General features: G+C 58.0%; 1 protein-coding gene across 1 annotated transcript; it reads right to left on the reverse strand.

The window, feature by feature from the left end:
- Positions 1–5,804: 5,804 nt before the first annotated feature.
- On the reverse strand, positions 5,805–15,907 carry g6pd (glucose-6-phosphate dehydrogenase). Its single transcript, XM_085978912.1, has 7 exons — positions 15,787–15,907; positions 13,681–13,774; positions 11,374–11,560; positions 9,919–10,154; positions 9,610–9,686; positions 9,133–9,225; positions 5,805–7,544 (listed from the first exon to the last, which is right to left on the reverse strand). Exons 2-7 carry the CDS (start codon positions 13,765–13,767, stop codon positions 7,454–7,456), a joined length of 771 nt encoding a protein of 256 aa, XP_085835038.1. The 5' UTR covers positions 13,768–13,774; positions 15,787–15,907; the 3' UTR covers positions 5,805–7,453.
- Between the last annotated feature and the right edge of the window lie 4,017 nt (positions 15,908–19,924).

The following is a 19,924-nucleotide window of genomic DNA, read 5'->3' on the forward strand; positions in this document are numbered from 1 at the left end:
TCTGAGATCTTACTGTGCGTAAAATGGCAGCGGCTGTTACCTATCTGCGGCAGGTCCTGGTGTGAGGAGGGACTGTAGGGGTTTTTTGACCCAGATTTTTGTTTTCATTCCTGGGATGTGGGCGTAGCTGGCGAGGCCCAGCATTTATTGCCCATCCCTAATCGCCCTTGAGAAGGTGGTGGTGAGCCGCCTTCTTGAACCGCTGCAGTCCGTGTGGTGAAGGTGCTCCCACAGCGCTGTTAGGGAGGGAGTTCCAGGATTTTGACCCAGCGACGATGAAGGATCGGCCAATATGTTTCCAAGTCAGGATGGTGTGTGTGACTTGGAGGGGAACTTGGAGGTGGTGGTGTTCCCGTGCGCCTGCTGCCCTTGTCCTTCTAGGTGGTGGAGGTGGTGGGTTTGGGAGGTGCTGCCGAAGAAGCCTTGGCGAGTCGCTGCAGTGCATCTTGTAGATGGTCCACACTGCAGCCACGGTGCGCCGGTGGTGGAGGGAGTGAATGTTTAAGGTGGTGGACGGGGTGTCGATCAAGCGGGCTGCTTTGTCCTGGATGGTGTCGAGCTTCTCGAGTGTTGTTGGAGCTGCACTCATCCAGGGAAGTGGAGAGTATTCCATCACACTCCTTACTTGTGCCTTGTAGATGGTGGAAAGGCTTTGGGGAGTCAGGAGGTGAGACACTTGCCGCAGAATACCCAGCCTCTGACCGGCTTTTGTGACCGCGGTATTTGTGTGGCTGGTATCGTGCTGTACATTCAATGCTCCTCCTGTGTTAATACTGATCCCAACATTCCCATATCCCTCATCCCACCCTCGCCAAGAGGGCCGTGGCTCAGTGTTCAGTTCTATGGAGAGTTGGGGGGCGGGGTGGGGAAGAGATCCCCGGGGGCAAGGGGCAGTCACGAAACACAAACACGCAGCCCAAGTCGCCGGGGGTGCACGCCCTCTGACCGTGATCCACGAGGTGACCGCACAGCAAGATCCCACAAGCAGCAGCGAGCTGCTGTTGCTTTTGTTTTGGTGGGTGTCGGTCGGGGTTGGAGTCGTCGGTCCCAGGGCAGCGGGGAGACCTCTTCCCTCAGTCCCTCCTCTTCCAACAGTGCTCGTGGGATCTTCACGACCCACCTGCGATAGGGCAGGAGTAAGACCGACCATTTCTCAAGCATTGATCGAAAGGATTCCTTTCAGTGTATAATCCGAGCCAGAACATTTTAAACAAGTGGAAGTTTCAATATGTTTAAATACGTGTATCGCTGCTCATTTAAAATGAACATGTGAGAGCCAACGGATATTTGAGAGGCTATTTATTTAAATGGAACATGGATCAGCACCTGCGATTCCCCTGCCCTGTGACGGGACGCGGGTCTGTGCCTGCGATTCCCCCGCACGGTGACGGGACGCGGGTCTGTGTCTGCGATTCCCCCGCACGGTGACGGGACGCGGGTCTGTGTCTGCGATTCCCCCGCACGGTGATGGGACGCGGGTCTGTGTCTGCGATTCCCCCGCACGATGACGGGACGCGGGTCTGTGTCTGCGATTCCCCCGCACGGTGATGGGACGCGGGTCTGTGCCTGCGATTCCCCCGCACGGTGACAGGACGCGGGTCTGTGTCTGCGATTCCCCCGCACGGTGACGGGACGCGGGTCTGTGTCTGCGATTCCCCCACACGGTGACGGGACGCGGGTCTGTGTCTGCGATTCCCCCGCACGGTGATGGGACGCGGGTCTGTGGCTGCGATTCCCCCGCACGGTGACAGGACGCGGGTCTGTGTCTGCGATTCCCCCGCACGGTGACGGGACGCGGGTCTGTGTCTGCGATTCCCCCGCACGGTGACGGGACGCGGGTCTGTGCCTGCGATTCCCCCGCACGGTGACAGGACGCGGGTCTGTGTCTGCGATTCCCCCGCACGGTGACGGGACGCGGGTCTGTGTCTGCGATTCCCCCGCACGGTGACGGGACGCGGGTCTGTGTCTGCGATTCCCCCGCATGGTGACAGGACGCGGGTCTGTGTCTGCGATTCCCCCGCATGGTGAGGGGACGCGGGTCTGTGCCTGCGATTCCCCCGCACGGTGACGGGACGCGGGTCTGTGTCTGCGATTCCCCCGCACGGTGATGGGACGCGGGTCTGTGTCTGCGATTCCCCCGCACGGTGACAGGACGCGGGTCTGTGTCTGCGATTCCCCCGCATGGTGAGGGGACGCGGGTCTGTGTCTGCGATTCCCCCGCACGGTGACGGGACGCGGGTCTGTGCCTGCGATTCCGCCGCATGGTGACGGGACGTGGGTCTGCGATTCCTGCGCACGGTGACGGGACACAGGTCTGTGCCTGCGATTCCCCTGCACGGTGACGGGACGCGGGTCTGTCCCTGCGATTCCTCCGCACGGTGACGGGACGCGGGTCTGTGTCTGCAATTCCCCCGCACGGTGACGGGACGCGGGTCTGTCCCTGCGATTCCTCCGCACGGTGGCGGGACGCAGGTCTGTGTCTGCAATTCCCCCGCACGGTGATGGGACGCGGGTCTGTGCCTGCAATTCTCCCGCACGGTGACGGGACGCGGGTCTGTGCCTGCGATTCCCCCGCACGGTGACGGGACGCGGGTCTGTGCCTGCGATTCCGCCGCATGGTGACGGGACGTGGGTCTGCGATTCCTGCGCACGGTGACGGGACACAGGTCTGTGCCTGCGATTCCCCTGCACGGTGACGGGACGCGGGTCTGTCCCTGCGATTCCTCCGCACGGTGGCGGGACACAGGTCTGTGTCTGCAATTCCCCCGCACGGTGACGGGATGCGGCTCTGTGTCTGCGATTCCCCCGCACGGTGACGGGATGCGGCTCTGTGTCTGCGATTCCCCCGCACGGTGACAGGACGCGGGTCTGCGCCTGCGATTTCCCCGCACGGTGACGGGACAGTGCCTGCGCTTCCCGCGCACGGTGACAGAACGCGGGTCTGCGTCTGCGATTCCCCCGCACGGTGACGGGACGCGGATCTATGCCTGCGATTCCCCTGCCCGGTGACGGGACGCGGGTCTGTGTCTGCGATTCCCCCAACACAGAAACAGGACGCGGGTCTGCGTCTGCGATTCCCCCGCACGGTGACGGGACGCGGGTCTCTGCCTGCCCTTCCCCCGCACGGTGACGGGACGCGGGTCTGTGTCTGCGATTCGCCTGCACGGTGATGGGACGCGGGTCTGTGCCTGCGATTCCCCCGCACGGTGACGGGACGCGGGTCTCTGCCTGCGCTTCCCCCGCACGGTGACGGGACGCGGGTCTGTGTCTGCGATTCCCCTGCACGGTGACGGGACGCGGGTCTGTGCCTGCGATTCCCCCGCACGGTGACGGGACGCGGGTCTGTGCCTGCGATTCCCCCGCACGGTGACAGGACGCGGGTCTGTGTCTGCCATTCCCCCGCACGGTGATGGGACGCGGGTCTGTGTCTGCGATTACCCCGCATGGTGACGGGACGCGGGTCTGTGTCTGCGATTCCCCCGCACGGTGATGGGACGCGGGTCTGTGCCTGCGATTCCCCCGCACGGTGACAGGACGCGGGTCTGTGTCTGCCATTCCCCCGCACGGTGATGGGACGCGGGTCTGTGTCTGCGATTACCCCGCATGGTGACGGGACGCGGGTCTGTGCCTGCGATTCCCCCGCACGGTGATGGGACGCGGGTCTGTGCCTGCGATTCCCCTGCACGGTGATGGGACGCGGGTCTGTGCCTGCGATTCCCCCGCATGGTGACGGGACGCGGGTCTGAGCCTGCGATTCCCCCGCATGGTGACGGGACGCGGGTCTGTGCCTGCGATTCCCCCGCACGGTGATGGGACGCGGGTCTGTGTCTGCGATTCCCCCGCACGGTGATGGGACGCGGGTCTGTGTCTGCCATTCCCCCGCACGGTGATGGGACGCGGGTCTGTGTCTGCCATTCCCCCGCACGGTGATGGGACGCGGGTCTGTGCCTGCGATTCCCCCGCACGGTGATGGGACGCGGGTCTGTGACTGCGATTCCCCCGCACGGTGACGGGACGCGGGTCTGTGCCTGCGATTCCCCCGCACGGTGATGGGACGCGGGTCTGTGTCTGCCATTCCCCCGCATGGTGACGGGACGCGGGTCTGTGCCTGCGATTCCCCTGCACGGTGATGGGACGCGGGTCTGCGCCTGCGATTACCCCGCATGGTGACGGGACGCGGGTCTGTGTCTGTGATTCCCCCGCACGGTGACGGGACGCGGGTCTGTGGCTGCGATTCCCCCGCACGGTGACGGGACGCGGGTCTGTGTCTGCGATTCCCCCGCACGGTGATGGGACGCGGGTCTGTGTCTGCCATTCCCCCGCACGGTGATGGGACGCGGGTCTGTGCCTGCGATTCCCCCGCACGGTGACGGGACGCGGGTCTGTGTCTGCGATTCCCCCGCACCGTGACGGGACGCGGGTCTGTGTCTGCGATTCCCCTGCACGGTGATGGGACGCGGGTCTGTGCCTGCGATTCCCCCGCACGGTGAGGGGACGCGGGTCTGTGTCTGCGCTTCCCCCGCACGGTGACGGGACGCGGGTCTGTGTCTGCGATTCCCCCGCACGGTGACGGGACGCGGGTCTGTGTCCGCGATTCCCCCGCACGGTGACGGGACGCGGGTCTGTGTCTGCGATTCCCCTGCACGGTGATGGGACGCGGGTCTGTGCCTGCGATTCCCCCGCACGGTGAGGGGACGCGGGTCTGTGTCTGCGATTCCCCTGCACGGTGATGGGACGCGGGTCTGTGACTGCGCTTCCCCCGCACGGTGAGGGGACGCGGGTCTGTGTCTGCGCTTCCCCCGCACGGTGAGGGGACGCGGGTCTGTGTCTGCGATTCCCCCGCACGGTGAGGGGACGCGGGTCTGTGCCTGCGATTCCCCCGCACGGTGACGGGACGCGGGTCTGTGTCTGCGCTTCCCCCGCACGGTGAGGGGACGCGGGTCTGTGCCTGCGATTCCGCCGCACGGTGACGGGAGGCGGGTCTGAGCCTGCGATTCCCCCGCACGGTGACGGGACGCGGGTCTGTGTCTGCGATTCCCCTGCACGGTGATGGGACGCGGGTCTGTGCCTGCGATTCCCCCGCACGGTGAGGGGACGCGGGTCTGTGTCTGCGATTCCCCCGCACGGTGAGGGGACGCGGGTCTGTGTCTGCGATTCCCCCGCACGGTGAGGGGACGCGGGTCTGTGTCTGCGATTCCCCTACACGGTGGCGGGACGGTGTCTGCGATTCCCCCGCACGGTGGCGGGACGCGGGTCTGTGCCTGCGCTTCCCCCGCACGGTGAGGGGACGCGGGTCTGTGTCTGCGCTTCCCCCGCACGGTGAGGGGACGCGGGTCTGTGTCTGCGATTCCCCTACACGGTGGCGGGACGCGGGTCTGTGCCTGCGCTTCCCCCGCACGGTGAGGGGACGCGGGTCTGTGTCTGCGATTCCCCTACACGGTGGCGGGACGCGGGTCTGTGTCTGCGATTCCCCTACACGGTGGCGGGACGCGGGTCTGTGCCTGCGATTCCACCGCACGGTGACGGGACGCGTGTCTGTCTGCGATTCCACCGCACGGTGACGGGACGTGGGTCTGTGTCTGCGATTCCACCGCACGGTGACGGGACGCGTGTCTGTGTCTGCGATTCCACCGCACGGTGACGGGACGTGTGTCTGTGTCTGCGATTCCACCGCACGGCGCTGCTCTTACCTGTTCACCCGCGGTGAGAGCCAGTCACTCTGACAGACGACACAGAAATCTGAACAAACACACATCCCCCTTTTAAGTGTGACGCTCCCCTTTGAAACAGGAAAGAGACGCGCATTTTGCCTGCGATTTTATTGTAACTAACTTGCGTCGGAAGTAGAAGACAGGCACCAGAAGAAACAACAGTCGGGGTGCACGGGGAACTCCGTCCTGCCCCTCCCCATCCCCCCGATCTGACCTGTGACCTCCGAGGCAGCCAGGCGAGCAACAAAATCGGAGGACGGCGGCCAGTGAGGTCGGGAGGGGGGGGGGGGGTGGAAAGAGTGTCGGAAATCTCGGAGACGCGCAACACCCGCCGTCTGTCCGTGCTGGAGTGTCTGTGACGTCCCAGGACAGCGAGGGGAGAGACTCACTGATGTTGAGGGGGCTGGGGAGGGTTCCCTGAAATTAAAATGCTGGGCGGGACATCCCGCTGATTAATAATAAGCTCTCCCCTCCCCAACCCCCGTATCACTAGGACGCCTGTCCGCGGGGGCTATAGCAGAGGGGCGGGGGCGAGTCTGGAGTGTGCGAGAGAGAGAAAAACATAGGAGTGTCTCCCTTGCCCCCAACCCTCTCCCAATAATCCAACACGCAATCAGTCCGGAGATCCCGCAAGGGTGGGGGTAGGTTGGGTGTGTACATGAATAGATACTGTGCGAGAGGCAGCAAGCGCGATTAATTAGCGTTTCAGACCCACGCGCACACACACACACCAACTGATGGAGAGTTTAAATATCCATGCCGAGCTGCAAGGCAGGGGGCGGGGAGTGCGAGAGTGGGTCAGCGCACCTCGTTCTTCTAAACCGGTCAGATACAGAGTAAAGCTCCCTCTACACTGTCCCCATCAAACACTCCCAGAGCAGGTACAGCACGGGTTAGATACAGAGTAAAGCTCCCTCTACACTGTCCCGTCAAACACTCCCAGGGCAGGTACAGCACGGGTTAGATACAGAGTAAAGCTCCCTCTGCACTGTCCCATCAAACACTCCCAGGGCAGGTACAGCACAGGATAGATACAGAGTAAAGCTCCCTCTACACTGTCCCCATCAAACACTCCCAGGGCAGGTACAGCACGGGTTAGATACAGAGTAAAGCTCCCTCTACACTGTCCCCATCAAACACTCCCAGGGCAGGTACAGCGCGGGTTAGATACAGAGTAAAGCTCCCTCTACACTGTCCCCATCAAACACTCCCAGGGGCAGGTACGGCACGGGTTCGGGAGCATTGCTGTGCGGTGTGGGGCTGTGCCAACTAGAGCTGGAGTGAGAGGACGTTGTCCACCTATTGGAGCCTGGGTTCGAGGCCAACCCGGAGGCTAAAGGTCGACGTCTGACCTCTTACACGCGCGACCGTCCCTGCGGACAAGTTGGGAGCACCGGACAAGCTACGAAAAGTCGGATAACAATGTGTTTCTCTTCTCTCTCTCTCTGAAACGCGTAACAAAAAAAAAAAATGCTTCCCAGCAGCGAAGCAGCAATGGTCCATCTTCAAAAGGTAGCGAGCGGCTGGGGTTCGGAGGCGGTACGAAGCAGTCGGCTCTGGGTTCGCGGGCGAGGAGGGTCGAGGAGGGGGGGGGGGGGCGGCGGAGAGGGAGGGGGCAGGTTCTGGTCCACGAGAAGTCAGTCCAAGTTAACCTCCTTTTGTTCCCGGAGGTTTCGTGGGGGTGGAGGAGGGTTCTGGCTGCGAGGTTCCTGCTGTCCTCTCTCACCTCCGCCCCGACGATCTCAGAGTTTGTTGGGGTTCACCCACTTGTACGTCCCTTCGTAGCGGAATCCGACCTTCTTCAGCAGATCGTCTGCCTCAGAGGGGCCGCGGCTGGAAGGGGGGGTGGGGGGGGGGGGTGCGAGAGAGAGAAGTTAGCGATCAGCATTTCAAAGAAATTTCAAGCAAGGTTATCCCCACCCCCATCCCCCTCTCCTGAAGGCAGTGACCAACCCCTCGCTGGGGGCTGGGTCCCCACGGGCCCTGAACCTCCTGCTCGCCCACCCCTCCTCCCGGGACTGTTCGACTATGGAGGGCATCACATCATAGTCCCATCCTGTCCTTAGCTACGGTTCACACAATCGTTTTACACGGGAGAGTGATCAGGAGCAGGAACCCTGGCTGATTTCCCCTCTCTCTAACCCAGGGGTCACTGGACAGTGATCAGGAGCAGGAACCCTGGCTGATTTCCCCTCTCTCTCTAACCCAGGGGTCACTGGACAGTGATCAGGAGCAGGAACCCTGGCTGATTTCCCCCTCTCTAACCCAGGGGTCACTGGACAGTGATCACGAGCAGGAACCCTGGCTGATTTCCCCCTCTCTAACCCAGGGGTCACTGGACAGTGATCAGGAGCAGGAACCCTGGCTGATTTCCCCTCTCTCTCTAACCCAGGGGTCACTGGACAGTGATCAGGAGCAGGAACCCTGGCTGATTTCCCCTCTCTCTAACCCAGGGGTCACTGGGCAGTGAACAGGAGCAGGAACCCTGGCTGATTTCCCCTCTCTCTCTAACCCAGGGGTCACTGGACAGTGATCAGGAGCAGGAACCCTGGCTGATTTCCCCTCTCTCTAACCCAGGGGTCACTGGGCAGTGATCAGGAGCAGGAACCCTGGCTGATTTCCCCTCTCTCTAACCCAGGGGTCACTGGGCAGTGAACAGGAGCAGGAACCCTGGCTGATTTCCCCTCTCTCTCTAACCCAGGGGTCACTGGACAGTGATCAGGAGCAGGAACCCTGGCTGATTTCCCTCTCTCTAACCCAGGGGTCACTGGACAGTGATCAGGAGCAGGAACCCTGGCTGATTTCCCCTCTCTCTAACCCAGGGGTCACTGGACAGTTATCACGAGCAGGAACCCTGGCTGATTTCCCCCTCTCTAACCCAGGGGTCACTGGACAGTGATCAGGAGCAGGAACCCTGGCTGATTTCCCCTCTCTCTCTAACCCAGGGGTCACTGGACAGTGATCAGGAGCAGGAACCCTGGCTGATTTCCCCTCTCTCTAACCCAGGGGTCACTGGGCAGTGAACAGGAGCAGGAACCCTGGCTGATTTCCCCTCTCTCTCTAACCCAGGGGTCACTGGACAGTGACCAGGAGCAGGAACCCTGGCTGATTTCCTCTCTCTCTAACCCAGGGGTCACTGGGCAGTGATCAGGAGCAGGAACCCTGGCTGATTTCCCCTCTCTCTAACCCAGGGGTCACTGGACAGTGATCAGGAGCAGGAACCCTGGCTGATTTCCCTCTCTCTAACCCAGGGGTCACTGGACAGTGATCAGGAGCAGGAACCCTGGCTGATTTCCCCTCTCTCTCTAGCCCAGGGGTCAAGTCCGAACAGGATGGGTACATAGCTTTAAGGGAACGTTGGTCTTGCCAAACCCCAGGGTTTAATAGGCGAGGGCGGAGCGCGATTGCCGGAGAGACTCACCTCCCGTATACGTACGGAACCGGCCGCACTTTTGATGACTCAAGCATATGGAGCAGAGGAGTAAAAATCCTCCAGGCTTCACGTAGTTCGTCACTTTCGACACGAAAGAGAGAGAAACGGAGAGTCGGGTTAATCGAAGACAGCAACAATACATTGAATTACCATATCATCTCGGCAAGAGAGCGTCAGTGTCTGTGGGACCCGTACCCCAGTGAGAGTCAGTGTGTGTGGGACCCGTACCCCAGTGAGAGTCAGTGTGTGTGGGACCCGTACCCCAGTGAGAGTCAGTGTGTGTGGGACCCGTACCCCAGTGAGAGTCAGTGTCTGTGGGACCCGTACCCCAGTGAGAGTCAGTGTGTGTGGGACCCGTACCCCAGTGAGAGTCAGTGTCTGTGGAACCCGTACCCCAGTGAGAGTCAGTGTCTGTGGAACCCGTACCCCAGTGAGAGTCAGCAAGTTGCTTAATACAGTGCTAACCTTCGCACGAAGTGCATTTGACTGCCACAGAATACATCCAGAATCAAACGCTCATAAGCATCTGGCAACTTCACATCCTTAGAGAGAAAGAGAGAGACAAAGATAACAATCACCTCCAAATAATCACACCTTGGTCAGGCAGCAATTCAGCTGGGTATAAATCAGATGGAACATTCGACAATCAATCAGCGAGGGAAGACTGCCTCTAGGGAGCCAGATACAGCACAAATATTATTGTATCTCTACTGATGTTAATCCAGCTCCCTCACACTGTCACTCAGTAACCCCTATCCCCCAGCGCTCCCCGACCTTGTATCGACTCCCATAAGTGAGGTCGAGCTCCGACTCCTCAGGGTTGAAGAACATTCCGGGCTTCTTGGTCATCATCTTGGTGTAGATGGCCTCGTTGGGCTGGACTCGGATCACCAACTCATTGCGTTTACACTGGCTCTGGAAGATGTCCCCCGGGACGTCCCGAAACTGTAGCCGCACCTCCGCCTTGCGCTCGTTCAAGGCCTTCCCACAGCGCATCACGAATGGGACCCCTGCAAACCAACAGAGCTCCATCAGTACCGCCCCTCCGACAGTGCGGCGCTCCCTCAGTACCGCCCCTCCGACAGTGCGGCGCTCCCTCAGTACCGCCCCTCCGACAGTGCGGCGCTCCCTCAGTACCGCCCCTCCGACAGTGCGGCGCTCCCTCAGTACCGCCCCCTCCGACAGTGCGGCGCTCCCTCAGTACCGCCCCTCCGACAGTGCAGCGGAGAGCTCCCTCAGTACTGCACTGGGGAAGTGTCAGGCCTGGATTACGCTGCTCGAGTCTCTGGGGTGGGAGCTCAAACCCACAACCTTCTGACTCCGAGGCGAGAGCGAGACCCACTCAGCCGCGGCTAAATCCCGTTTAAAACGGAGGGAGAAGGCATTCACACAACTTTAAATGAATCAGCCACGTGGCGAGGTGCTAGGAACTGTGAAGGAGCGGAGAGATTTCAAGGTCCAGGTACAGAAATCATTAGGGGGACGGGTACAAGAAATAATCACAAGGGCTCTTGGAATGTTGGCCTTTATCTGGCGAGGGGGCTGGAGTACAAAGGGGTAGAAGTGATGTTACAGCCGTACAGAGCTCTGGTTAGACCCCGTCTGGAGTCACTGGGTTCAGTTCCGGGCCCCGCACCTCGGGAAGGACATCTTGGCCTCGGAGTGCGGGTGGCAGCACAGATTCCCCAGGATCCCGGGGGCTGAAAGAGTTAAATCCCGAGGACAGGTTGCACAGACTGGGCTTGTGTTCCCTCGAGTGTAGAAGATTAAGGGGCGATCTGATCGAGGTGTTTGAGATGATTTCAAGGATTCGATCGGGTCGATCGAGAGAGAAACTATTTCCTCTGGTGGGGGGAGTCCAGAACAAGGGGGCAGAACCTTCAAATTAGAGCCAGGCCGTTCAGGGGTGATGTCAGGAAGCACTTCTTCACACAAAGGGTGGTGGGAATCTGGAACTCTCGCCCCCAAAGAGCTGTCGAGGCTGGGGGACAATTGGAAATTTCAAAACTGACATTGATAGACTTTTGTTGGGTAAGGGTATTAAGGGTTACAGAACCAAGGCTGGTAGATGGAGTTAAGATACAGATCAGCCGTGATCTCACTGAATGGTGGAACAGGCTCGGGAGGGGCTGAACGGCCTCCTCCTGTTCCTAATGTAACAGGCTCGAGGGGCTGAACGGCCTCCTCCTGTTCCTGTGTATAAACCTCCCAATCAGCACCGACACTCACCATCCCAACGCTCGTTCTGGACGTAAAGCACCACGGCAGCATAAGTGGCGGTGACGGAGCCCTTGGGGACGGTGGAGTCGTCCAGGTAACCTTTCCTGGCCTCGCCCTCTCCCTTAGGATCCCCAATGTACTGGCCCAGGACCACGTTCTCCATCTGAATCTGTGCAACGCACTTCAACACTTTCACCTGTGAGAAAAAGGAGATCTGGAATCTCAGGAGACCACGAAACACAGCGCACAGCTCCCTCTACACTGTCCCCATCAAACACTCCCAGGGCAGGTACAGCACGGGTTAGATAGAGTAAAGCTCCCTCTACACTGTCCCCATCAAACACTCCCAGGGCAGGTACAGCACGGGTTAGATACAGAGTAAAGCTCCCTCTACACTGTCCCATCAAACACTCCCAGGGCAGGTACAGCACGGGGTTAGATACAGAGTAAAACTCCCTCTACACTGTCCCATCAAACACTCCCAGGGCAGGTACAGCACGGGTTAGATACAGAGTAAAGCTCCCTCTACACTGTCCCCATCAAACACTCCCAGGGCAGGTACAGCACGGGTTAGATACAGAGTAAAGCTCCCTCTACACTGTCCCCATCAAACACTCCCAGGGCAGGTACAGCACGGGTTAGATACAGAGTAAAGCTCCCTCTACACTGTCCCATCAAACACTCCCAGGGCAGGTACAGCACGGGGTTAGATACAGAGTAAAGCTCCCTCTACACTGTCCCATCAAACACTCCCAGGGCAGGTACAGCACGGGTTAGATACAGAGTAAAGCTCCCTCTACACTGTCCCATCAAACACTCCCAGGGCAGGTACAGCACGGGGTTAGATACAGAGTAAAGCTCCCTCTACACTGTCCCCATCAAACACTCCCAGGGCAGGTACAGCACGGGTTAGATACAGAGTAAAGCTCCCTCTACACTGTCCCATCAAACACTCCCAGGGCAGGTACAGCACGGGTTAGGTACAGAGTAAAGCTCCCTCTACACTGTCCCATCAAACACTCCCAGGGCAGGTACAGCACGGGTTAGATACAGAGTAAAGCTCCCTCTACACTGTCCCATCAAACACTCCCAGGGCAGGTACAGCACAGGTTAGATACAGAGTAAAGCTCCCTCTACACTGTCCCATCAAACACTCCCAGGGCAGGTACAGCACGGGTTAGATACAGAGTAAAGCTCCCTCTACACTGTCCCATCAAATACTCCCAGGGCAGGTACAGCACAGGTTAGATACAGAGTAAAGCTCCCTCTACACTGTCCCATCAAACACTCCCAGGGCAGGTACAGCACGGGTTAGATACAGAGTAAAGCTCCCTCTACACTGCCCCCATCAAACACTCCCAGGGCAGGTACAGCACGGGTTAGATACAGAGTAAAGCTCCCTCTACACTGTCCCATCAAACACTCCCAGGGCAGGTACAGCACGGGTTAGATAGAGTAAAGCTCCCTCTACACTGTCCCCATCAAACACTCCCAGGGCAGGTACAGCACGGGTTAGATACAGAGTAAAGCTCCCTCTACACTGTCCCATCAAACACTCCCAGGGCAGGTACAGCACGGGGTTAGATACAGAGTAAAACTCCCTCTACACTGTCCCATCAAACACTCCCAGGGCAGGTACAGCACGGGTTAGATACAGAGTAAAGCTCCCTCTACACTGTCCCCATCAAACACTCCCAGGGCAGGTACAGCACGGGTTAGATACAGAGTAAAGCTCCCTCTACACTGTCCCCATCAAACACTCCCAGGGCAGGTACAGCACGGGGTTAGATACACAGTAAAGCTCCTTCTACACTGTCCCCATCAAACACTCCCAGGGCAGGTACAGCACGGGTTAGATACAGAGTAAAGCTCCCTCTACACTGTCCCATCAAACACTCCCAGGGCAGGTACAGCACGGGTTAGATACAGAGTAAAGCTCCCTCTACACTGTCCCCATCAAACACTCCCAGGGCAGGTACAGCACGGGGTTAGATACAGAGTAAAGCTCCCTCTACACTGTCCCATCAAACACTCCCAGGGCAGGTACAGCACGGGGTTAGATACAGAGTAAAGCTCCCTCTACACTGTCCCCATCAAACACTCCCAGGGCAGGTACAGCACGGGTTAGATACAGAGTAAAGCTCCCTCTACACTTTTGAGGGGAGAGAGTTCCAGAGTGCCGCTACCCTGAATGGCCTCCTCCTGTTCCGAAGTCACGTTAATATGTCTCATCCGCCATCCCGCCACCGAGGTTGAATTGCCCCCTTCACGCACGCACGCCCAGGGTAGGCAGCTGGGGGGCGGGAGGGCTCTGACCTTCTCGTCCCGCACGTCGTCGGAGCTGGTGGAGGCCGGCTTCTCCATGGCAACCAGACATAGCATCTGCATCATGTGATTCTGCATGACGTCCCTGGGGAGGAGAGGAAGAGGCAAAAAGTGAGCCAGCTGTTCGACCGTGAGGTGCATCGAGGCCAAATGTGAGGCTGAGCTCGTCGGGGGCCCATATACAGCAGCGTGGTTGGTGGGGGGGGGGGGGGGGGTCACGTTGACGCGCCCTTTCCCATTATGGTACTGAGGGCAGCACCCCTACCCCCTCGACCCGGGTACATTCCCCAACGGAGACAGGAAGGGCACAGATAGCTCCCGGTCGTCGGCCGTGACTCAGTGGGTAGCACTCTCGCCTCGGAGTCTGAAGGTTGTGGGTTCAGGTCCCACTCCCGCGATTCAAGCAGAAAAATCCAGGCTGACACTCAGTGCGGAGGGGCGGTACTGAGGGAGCGCCGCGCTGTCGGTACTGAGGGAGCGCCGCGCTGTCGGTACTGAGGGAGCGCCGCGCTGTCGGTACTGAGGGAGCGCCGCGCTGTCGGTGGGACGGTACTGAGGGAGCGCCGCGCTGTCGGTACTGAGGGAGCGCCGCGCTGTCGGTGGGACGGTACTGAGGGAGCGCCGCGCTGTCGGAGGGGCGGTACTGAGGGAGCGCTCACTGAGGGAGGGGCAGTACTGAGGGAGCACGCACTGAGGGAGGGGCAGTACCCAGTTCTCACCAGTGTACATCACTCCAGCAACGTCACTAAAAACAGATGATCCGGTCATTTATCACATTGCTGTTTGTGGGAGCTTGCTGTGCGCAAATTGGCTGCCGCGTTTCCCACATTACAACAGTGACCACACTTCAAAAAAAGTACTTCATTGGCTGTGAAGCGCTTTGGGACGTCCTGAGGTGGTGAAAGGCGCTGTAGAAATGCGAGACTTTCTTTCGCAGGCCAGTCATAAATCGACCCTCCCCAAGTCCCTCGACCCCATCACAAACCTGGCGAAGTTGCCCCCCTTGACCGTCCTTCCCTGGGTATTTTTTTCCCCCCCACACGCCCCCTTCCGCCTCCCGGCTTCCTCGCGTCTAACCGGCGTCCCCGGGAGGTGAAGCCTACCCCAGCGGGGAAACGGTTTGCCCCGGGACAGCTTGCTCAACCCACAGAGAACCTCCGATCGGTTTCGCCGTCGCAAGCATCCTCTTTCCCGCCTCGCCTCTCAAAAGGAAACTAACTCAAGACTTCCTTCGCCTTCTTCCAGGGAAATTCCTGATCCCTGGAATCATCTCCATGGCACCCACCTCACCCAGCCCCCTCCCCAAGTACCTAGGGAATCAGAGAGCGCCACAGTCGAGGCACTGGAGAGGTGTTTATCCAGCGCCTTTAATGTAGTAAAATGTCCCAAGGCGCTTCACAGGAGCGTAAGTCAGACACCGAACCGCGCAAGGAGTTTAAAGAGACAGGCGACCAAAAGCTTGGTCAAAGAGGTCGGTTTTAAGGAGCGTCTTAAAGGAGGAGAGAGAGGTGGAGGTGTTTAGGGAGGGAATTCCAGAGCTCGGGGGCCCTGGCGCGGTCGCCAGTGGCGGAGTGATGGAAATCGGGGGGGGGGGGGCGCCAGAGGCCAAGATCGGAAGAGCGCAGAGATCTCGGAGGGTTGTAGGAGGTTACAGAGGTAGGCCGAGGGACACGGAGGGATTTGAAGACGAGGCTGGAGAATTTTGAAATCGAGGCGTGGCGGGGACGGGAGCCGGTGTAGGTCAGCGAACACTGGGTGGGTGATGGGTGAACGGGACTGGGTGCGAGTTAGGACACGGGGGGGGGGGGGGGGGGGGGGGGCAGCAGAGTTTTAGATGAGCTGATGGCTACGGAGGGTGGAATGTGGGAGGCCGGCCAGGAGTGCGTCGGAATAGTCCAGTCTGGAGGGGACACGGACGCGGCTGAGGGTTTCAGCAGCGGATGAGCTGAGGCAGGGGCGGAGACGGGCGACGTTATGGAGGTGGAAATAGGAGGTCTTGGCAATGGAGCGGGGAAAGGGATCGGAAGCTCATCTCGGGATCAAATAGGACGGAGACAGGTGGGGGAAGAGAACGAGCCGGAGAGGAAAGACCCTTACCTGATTATACCGAACTCGTCGAAGTAGCCCCCTCGTCCCTCCGTCCCGAACGGTTCCTTGAAGGTCAGCACGACGGAGGCGATGTTATCCCGGTTCCACACCGGCCCGAAGATCCTGTTCGCGAATCTGGAGGGGGGGGGCGGGGTGAGGGCAATTAAACAGGTGAGGGTTACTGCCAGAGCACCCCACTCTACCACCCCTCCGCTACCCACCGCTTCCCTCCCCAGAACGCCTGCACCCCGCGGCGGCTCATGCTCCGCACTTTGTCATCCATGGGGATATTCGACCTTGGTGTGCATCACAGTCAAACCCCGATCTTGCACAATGCACCCGCACAGTTGCCAACAGTGTAGAGGGAGCTTTACTCTGTATCTAACCCGTGCTGTACCTGCCCTGGGAGTGTTTGATGGGGGGCAGTGTAGAGGGAGCTTTACTCTGTATCTAACCCGTGCTGTACCTGCCCTGGGAGTGTTTGATGGGGGGCAGTGTAGAGGGAGCTTTACTCTGTATCTAACCCGTGCTGTACCTGCCCTGGGAGTGTTTGATGGGGACAGTGTAGAGGGAGCTTTACTCTGTATCTAACCCCGTGCTGTACCTACCCTGGGAGTGTTTGATGGGACAGTGTAGAGGGAGCTTTACTCTGTATCTAACCTGTGCTGTACCTGCCCTGGGAGTGTTTGATGGGGGGCAGTGTAGAGGGAGCTTTACTCTGTATCTAACCCCGTGCTGTACCTGCCCTGGGAGTGTTTGATGGGACAGTGTAGAGGGAGCTTTACTCTGTATCTAACCTGTGCTGTACCTGCCCTGGGAGTGTTTGATGGGGGCAGTGTAGAGGGAGCTTTACTCTGTATCTAACCCGTGCTGTACCTGCCCTGGGAGTGTTTGATGGGGACAGTGTAGAGGGAGCTTTACTCTGTATCTAACCCCGTGCTGTACCTACCCTGGGAGTGTTTGATGGGACAGTGTAGAGGGAGCTTTACTCTGTATCTAACCTGTGCTGTACCTGCCCTGGGAGTGTTTGATGGGGGGCAGTGTAGAGGGAGCTTTACTCTGTATCTAACCCCGTGCTGTACCTGCCCTGGGAGTGTTTGATGGGACAGTGTAGAGGGAGCTTTACTCTGTATCTAACCTGTGCTGTACCTGCCCTGGGAGTGTTTGATGGGGGGCAGTGTAGAGGGAGCTTTACTCTGTATCTAACCCGTGCTGTACCTGCCCTGGGAGTGTTTGATGGGACAGTGTAGAGGGAGCTTTACTCTGTATCTAACCCGTGCTGTACCTGCCCTGGGAGTGTTTGATGGGACAGTGTAGAGGGAGCTTTACTCTGTATCTAACCCGTGCTGTACCTGCCCTGGGAGTGTTTGATGGGACAGTGTAGAGGGAGCTTTACTCTGTATCTAACCTGTGCTGTACCTGCCCTGGGAGTGTTTGATGGGGGGCAGTGTAGAGGGAGCTTTACTCTGTATCTAACCCGTGCTGTACCTGCCCTGGGAGTGTTTGATGGGACAGTGTAGAGGGAGCTTTACTCTGTATCTAACCCGTGCTGTACCTGCCCTGGGAGTGTTTGATGGGACAGTGTAGAGGGAGCTTTACTCTGTATCTAACCCGTGCTGTACCTGCCCTGGGAGTGTTTGATGGGACAGTGTAGAGGGAGCTTTACTCTGTATCTAACCCGTGCTGTACCTACCCTGGGAGTGTTTGATGGGACAGTGTAGAGGGAGCTTTACTCTGTATCTAACCCGTGCTGTACCTGCCCTGGGAGTGTTTGATGGGGGGCAGTGTAGAGGGAGCTTTACTCTGTATCTAACCTGGGAGTTCCCCCTGCAAACTCCTTCGGATGTTTAATACCAGGCGAGAGCTCGATTTAAACCGACAGCGTTGCCTGTGGCTGCTGTCGCTTTGGGGTGGAGAGCCAGGGGGAACTCCGAGCAAGAACCGGTCCTGCCAGTTCAGGAAGGAGCTCAGATTACAGAAGCGGTTTACTGGTCCGCTTTTTGACCCTCAGGTCGCAGTTGCCTGATTATTTGCAGCCACTGTCACTCCCTCCACCGCACCCCCCCCAACAACCCCAGGGTTCCCTGGGCACTGCTCTCTGCCGGCTCATTAAAGGCCGCTGTCGGTGACTATACACTTGACTTTTATTTCCCCCCACCGGGTACCTCAGGCTAAAGGGCGTTGGTCGCGCGAGCGTCGGCGCGCTATCCGACTGTGGCGTGCATCGCAGCAGATTCCGATTAAGCCCGCACACATCAGTATCATGTAGTTTTCAGATCATCACCTCGGCCCCTATTACATTTTTATATATTTTTTATCCACACCTCTGGTTTGGGCCTTTTCCCCTTTTTTTTCCTCTCTCCCACATGGCAACTGTCTCATTCTGCCAGCGCATTTTACACTTCATCTAGAGCCATCTTTTGTCTCTTTACTTGTCCTATTACCATCTCGTCTCGTCTTGAATACCTCTCAAGAAGGCAAATGGTATGTTGGCCTTCGTAGCGAGAGGATTCGAGTACAGGAACAAGGATGTCTTGCTGCAGTTGTACAGGGCCTTGGTGAGACCACACCTTGAGTATTGTGTGCAGTTTTGGTCGCCTTATCTGAGGAAGGATGTTCTTGCCATGGAGGGAGTGCAGCGAAGATTCACCAGACTGATACCTGGGATGGCAGGAATGACGTATGAGGAGAGATTGGGTCGATTGGGCTTGTACTCGCTGGAGTTTAGAAGAATTAGAGGGGATCTCATTGAAACTTATAAAATTCTAACAGGACTAGACAGACTAGGCCATTCGGCCCCTCGAGCCTGCTCCGCCATTTAATGAGATCATGGCTGATCATCCAAATTCAGTACCCTGTCCCTGCCTTCTCCCCATACCCCTTGATCCCTTTAGCCTTAAGAAATATATCCAACTCCTCCTTGAATATATTTAATGAATTGGCCTCCACTGCCTTCTGTGGTAGAGAATTCCACAGGTTCACCACTCTCTGGGTGAAGAAATTCCTCCTCATCTCAGTCCTAAATGGCTTACCCCTTATCCTTAGACTGTGACCCCTGGTTCTGGACTCCCCGACCATCGGGAACATCCTTCCAGCATCTAGTCTGTCTAGTCCTGTTAGAATTTTATACGTTTCAATGAGATCCCCTCTCATTCTTCTAAACTCCAGCAAGTATAAGCCCAGTCGACCCAATCTCTCCTCGTACATCATTCCTGCCATCCCAGGTATCAGTCTGGTGAATCTTCGCTGCACTCTCTCCATGGCAAGAACATCCTGTTATGAATCTTATGATCCATGAAGAAAGACTCATGAAATAACGCTGGATGGCCAGCTGGTGGCGGCGTCCAAGGAGTATAAATACTCGGGCGTGGGCCCAGCTTGCCCAAGACATTGTGTAAACAGGAACTAGTGAAAGATAACTAGACCTCCATGTTTTGAACTAAGTTGATTAAAGCCTTGCTTTATACTCGAACCAAGTGCGTAGTGAGTTTAATTACATCACATCCTTCCTCAGATAAGGCGACCAAAACTGCACACAATACTCAAGGTGTGGTCTCACCAAGGCCCTGTACAACTGCAGCAAGACATCCTTGTTCCTGTACTCGAATCCTCTCGCTACGAAGGCCAACATACCATTTGCCTTCTTAACCGCCTGCTGCACCTGCATGCTTACCTTCAGCGACTGGTGCACAAGGACACCCAGGTCTCGTTGCACTTCCCCTTCTCCCAATCTATTGCTGTTCAGATAATAATCTGTCTTCCTGTTTTTGCCACCGAAGTGGATAATCTCGCATTTATCCACATTATACTGCATCTGCCATATCACCCAATCTGTCCAAATCGTACTGGAGTTTCTCGGCATCCTCCTCACAGCACACACGCCCACCCAGCTTTGTGTCGTCTGCAAACTTGGAGATATTACATCTAGTTCCCTCGTCTAGGTCATTTATATATATTGTGATGAATAGCTGGGGTCCGAGCACCGATCCCTGCGGTACCCTACTAGTCACTGCCTGCCACTCGGGAAAAAGTCCCGTTTATTCCAACTCTCTGCTTCCTGTCTGCCAACCAGTTCTCTATCCGCTGAGCTTCTCCAGCATTGTCTCCTCTAAAGATAAAAAAAAAGTGCTTCATTGGCTGTGAAGCG

The sequence above is a fragment of the Somniosus microcephalus genome, unplaced genomic scaffold, assembly GCF_052327205.1.
Source record: "Somniosus microcephalus isolate GS21.2 unplaced genomic scaffold, FLI_Smic_1.0 unresolved_chr7, whole genome shotgun sequence".
Taxonomy (NCBI): Eukaryota; Metazoa; Chordata; class Chondrichthyes; order Squaliformes; family Somniosidae; genus Somniosus; species Somniosus microcephalus.